At 48.6% G+C, this 5,000-nt stretch overlaps 1 protein-coding gene across 2 annotated transcripts in view; it reads left to right on the forward strand.

Annotated features, from left to right (window-relative positions):
• The window catches only part of LOC105909893 (guanine nucleotide-binding protein G(i) subunit alpha-2-like), an 86,144-nt gene that overhangs the window by 62,122 nt on the left and 19,022 nt on the right, over window positions 1–5,000 (forward strand). For both annotated transcript variants that reach the window (XM_012838560.3, XM_012838562.3), the window contains exon 4: window positions 2,473–2,614. In XM_012838560.3, the coding sequence (XP_012694014.2) occupies window positions 2,473–2,614 (142 nt within the window). The remainder of the gene's footprint in view (window positions 1–2,472; window positions 2,615–5,000) is intronic.

The raw sequence follows: 5,000 nt of genomic DNA on the forward strand, positions 1-5,000 counted from the left end.
GAGTGTGTCATAGAACATGTACACCCACACACAGAACACACGTGAGTGTGCATACAAATGCTCAGGCTGTTAGAATCCCCATAAATTCACACATTCGAGGCACATATGTCAGATTGCCGTGTGTGTGTGTGTGTGTGTGTGTGTGTGTGTGTGTGTGTGTGTGTGTGTGTGTGTGTGTGTGTGTGTGTGTGTGTGTGTGTGTGTGTGTGTGTGTGTGTGTGTGTGTGTGTGTGTGTGTGTGTGTGTGTAGATAAATGTTATTGACACATGTTGGTGCGTGCCAGTGCATCTGTCAACACAACATCAGCACATCTCCTGATCCCAGCATGTGAATAAACAGGAAAGCACTTAGACACATAAAGGCATACGCAGACCAAACCATGCACTCACATACATACATACATACATACACACACACACACACACACACACACACACACACACACACACACCCTGATTCAATGGTCAGGTTTAATCGCCCCCCTCTACATTTCTCTCAATCGTCCTTTCATTACAATACACACTTGCATGCAAACATACGCGCACACACACACACACACACACACACACACACACACACAAGTGCCAGTTTGGATGTCAGTTTGGAAGTCAACAAGTCAACAACTCATCACCCTTGCCACACAGCACAGCTCATTTTTCAGGGCAACATTGCAGCTCCTTTTAAACACACCCAGAGACTTCGATTAAAAGCATATGTTTATGAATCCAACTTGTATCTATCTATAGAAAAGAAGACAACTTTATCTATCTATAGAAACGTTTTATCTGTTGAACTGTAACACCACAGTTCCTGACAGAATGACTGAAGAGTGAAGGACGTGCCTCTTGTTCAGCACAGGACGGAAACATCATCGGCAACACCTCGGATTCAATTTCCGACTTCCAGAAGTGAACTTTTAATCATTTAAGCAGACGTGACCTCATCTCATCGAATCCCCAAATGAGTTTTTTAAGTCGGTATCACCCGCAGCATCTCGCCCGTCTCGTACAGCTTCCCCTGGGGGCGCGAGACACTGCTGGGCTGGAATCCAGGCGATTTGAGGAGCAGCGCGGTAGTCCGTCATTAGAACAGCTTTAGTGTACTGTCTGGGTTTCAATCAGAAAGGAGGGGGGACGACGACATTGTGTGTGTCTGCCTATCGGGATTTAAATACAGGGGGTGTATAATGGTCAACTGTGTGTGTGAGCGGGAGGTGGTTAGTTTAAAATAGTTTATTTAAAATAGGGAGTGTGTGTGTGTGTGCTCATTTAGGAGAGTTTGAAATGTAAACAGGGAGCAGGAGCTCTGTCTGTCTGTGTGTGTGTTTCATTTTGAACAAGAAAAGAGAACTCACATTGGACTACATCAGCGTGTGTGTGTGTGTGTGTGTGTGTGTGTGTGTGTGTGTGTGTGTGTGTGTGTGTGTGTGTGTGTGTGTGTGTGTGTGTGTGTAGTCTGGTTTCTAAGCAGGAGGAAAGGGGGAATAGCTCATTGGACTCATTCTTAAGGCAGCGTTGGCCCAACTCCAGGCCATCCCCACTGCATTCTAATAAAGTCCAATACGGACTGAAGCATTACACAACTAATCACCATCTGCTTTCACAGCGGCCTCCTCCTTTCTTTCATTCCTTCCCTCTTTCTCCCTCTCTCTCTTTTTCATTCTCTCTCTCACATGCACACACACACATACACAAACTCTGCTTTTTCAAGTAGGAACTTTGTCTGCCTCTCCCACACTCTTTCCCTCTCTCTCTCTCTCTTTCTCTCCCTCCCTCCCTCTGTCTCATTTCAGTGCTTCTTCAGGAGTTGCTGTGGTGATTAGATCAGTCTCCCTGGACAGGAAGGAGGTGGGGTGGGTTGGGGGAGTGTTTATTTAAGGCTGGGAGGCTCCTGTTTTGGCCATGTACTTTTTCTCTCCCCCCCCCCCCCCCCCCCCCCCCCCCCCTTGACTAATGTAAATATTAGTTGTGTCCAGTCACGGTCTGGGCCGCAGAGGAAGTCCTGAGCTGCCCTCTGTTCTGGAATACTGTGTCACCCTCTCAGCAGTACACAACAAACAAGAGCATGCTTTACACACACTTTACATCTGAATGATTTTGGTACACTGCATGAGTGTGTTGGTGATGTTTAAACAAGTTACAAGGAAAACTTGGTATGTCATCACATCTTTTAAGTTTCAGAGCCAAGAGTAAAAGATACGTGTGTGTGTGTGTGTGTGTGTGTGTGTGTGTGTGTGTGTGTGTGTGTGTGTGTGTGTGTGAGAGAGAGAGAGAGAGAGAGAAGTGCATGTGCTGTGAGCACTGAAAGAGCTGAGAACGGGTGACTCAATCAGTCGCACATGAGGTGTAGCAGCAAGTAGAACAGAGAGTTGCGAGAGTGTGCAGAACCACCATCAGTATTTGAGCTGCCCCACAAAGACACCATTGAATCCATTGTGCCATTGTGCCATTGTGCCTGTGTCCCCTTGGCAGGATCATCCACGAGGACGGCTACTCAGAGGAGGAGTGCAAGCAGTACAGAGCTGTGGTCTACAGCAACACCATCCAGTCCATCATGGCCATCATCAAGGCCATGGGCAACCTTAAGATTGACTATGAGGACACTTCCAGGACCGTAAGTGTACACACACGCACACACACACACACACACACACACGCAGGCACTCACGCATGTGTCCGCTGTATTGTAAGGTAAGTAAAACAGACCATTCCCATCTGAGACACAGAAAGACAGACAATCAGACTACGAGACAGACAGACAAAGTCAGTCAGTCAGTGGCAGAAACACAGACAGGTTGCGAGGTATAAAGGCTGTGACGAAAGCTAGGCAGACAGACAGGCTGTTGGGCAGCCAGACAGACAGGCTGATGGGCAGGCAGACAGACAGGCTGATGGGCAGGCAGACAGACAGGCTGATGGGCAGGCATAGGTCAGCCTCTTCACTGCTCTCTGCCCTGTCAGCATATAATGTGTGTGAAATCACCAAATGGATCTGAGGTCAGGAGGAGAGAGTGACGCACAGAGAGGGTGGGAGAGTGATGGAGCGTGTGTGCGCCTCTTTTTCTCTCTCACTCTTCTTGTCTCTCTTTCTAGAGAGAGAGAGAGAGAGAGAGAGAGAGAGAGAGAGAGAAAATGAGCACACAAGAGAGAGAGGCAAAGACGGAGGGAGAGCGAGCAAGGGAGATGGAGAGGAGATGGTTTGTGTGCAGAAACCCTGTTCCCACCCCCCATCAGTATTCACAGTCTGCCACCACAAGCTCATTTGTAGGGCTGCTGTAGTAAGAGACCAAGAACAAAGCAGGAAATAACCATTTGGATGCTAATGGCTTTTTCAACAAGAGCAGAAATGAATGTAGGTTGGGTGGAGTGCTGACAGTGGGGGGAGGTGGGGGGCAGATTGCAGTGTTTGCCTGGTGGGGTGACGTTGAGCGTGAGTTCCTCTGAGAACTGTGGAGGACCACAGACAGCGGTGGAGGGAGGTGGAGGGAGATGGAGGGGAATAGCACTCTCTGGGTGGTGTGTGGACATGGGGTCGGTGCCCTTTGGAGAGCTGATGGTGTTGCCTGTAGTAAGGATGTAGGGCGGTGTTCAGCCCATAGGGTGCCCTGTGGTAAAGGGGTGACTGCAGTCTTGGGGGGTGAGTAGACACTGTGACTGGTTAAGCTCATGTAGTGAGGGGGGGGGGGGGCTGCCTGAGGCGGGATACTCTGCTCTACTCTACACTGAAGGCTCCGGGCAGCTGAGGCACACGCTATCTATCCCTCTCTTGTCACCCATCACACGCACACACATACATTATCCTTCCATCTCTCCATCCCAGTCTCCCTCCCCTTCCTCTCGGTCACACACACACACACACACACACACACACACACACACACACACACACACACGAAGATGCACACACTGTTAATTTGGAGGGGAACAGATTGACCGAGGTCTCTCTCATACACTTGCCAATACAGCTGTAATCCAGTGGACTACACACACATTGGCACACACCACCACAGTGGGAGAAGGAAGGAGGGAGAGGGAGAGGAAAAAAAGAAAGAAAGAAAGAAAGGCAAAGAGGAATCCTAGAAGAGGACAGGACAGAGAAAGGGAGTGAAAAAAGCAGAGAAAAAAGAGTGGTGGTAATTGAAAAAGGAGAGAATACAGAAACAGATTTCTGTTAAGTAAAAATGTACTTAAGTTACCTCAGGACTCCAGAGTGGCATATAAGTATATTTATTCAACAACAACAAGCTTGTCGGGCTCACCCACGTCCTGGCAGGCCAGAGAGAGGCGCGGGCCCACTCTCAGAGAGAGAGAGAGAGAGAGAGAGCCCGGGCTCTCGTGGTGGGTCTCTGACCTCCGAGGTCATCTTACTACGCTACTATGGACTACTAGTTGGTCTTATCAGTCCTTGCTTACATACACACCCAGACAGTACACTTTTAGGCACATACACAGAGTTAGAACCGTCAGCACTTAAAGAATCAAAGATATACAGAAACAGAAAAGTCATGTTTCAGCAAACAAAGGCATATGATTAACACACATTACGTACTTGATTAAAGTCAGTTTCATATTTCCATATCAATTTCAGTTCTCAGGTAAAAGACATAAAGGTCAGAGGTGAGGGAGCCGTGGCCACATAGAGCTAATAGGAGTGAATGACACATATGAAACACACTGGCGCGGTAAAAGAAGGAAGGATGGAGAATAGGAGAGGGAGAAGGATGGAGGAGAAAGCAAGTGCGGAGAAGAAAAGAGGAGTGCACCAGCCTCTCATCATCCACACATCTCAGTGCTGGTAGAGACTCCTGATTTGCTCAGTCACCTGCCAGTCATCCACCTCTTCCTCCCAGAGCCATGACCACCCGAGACCAACCCTCAGATAGAGAATAGGGAGCATCGGAACACCTCTGTCCTCCATGAAATGAAATCCATAGTAGCCGAGCACAGGCGGCCAAACAGATGTCTGGTCAGCTGTGATGAACGGACGGCTACACAGAGAG

This window comes from Clupea harengus, chromosome 5, assembly GCF_900700415.2.
Source record: "Clupea harengus chromosome 5, Ch_v2.0.2, whole genome shotgun sequence".
Lineage (NCBI taxonomy): Eukaryota > Metazoa > Chordata > Actinopteri > Clupeiformes > Clupeidae > Clupea > Clupea harengus.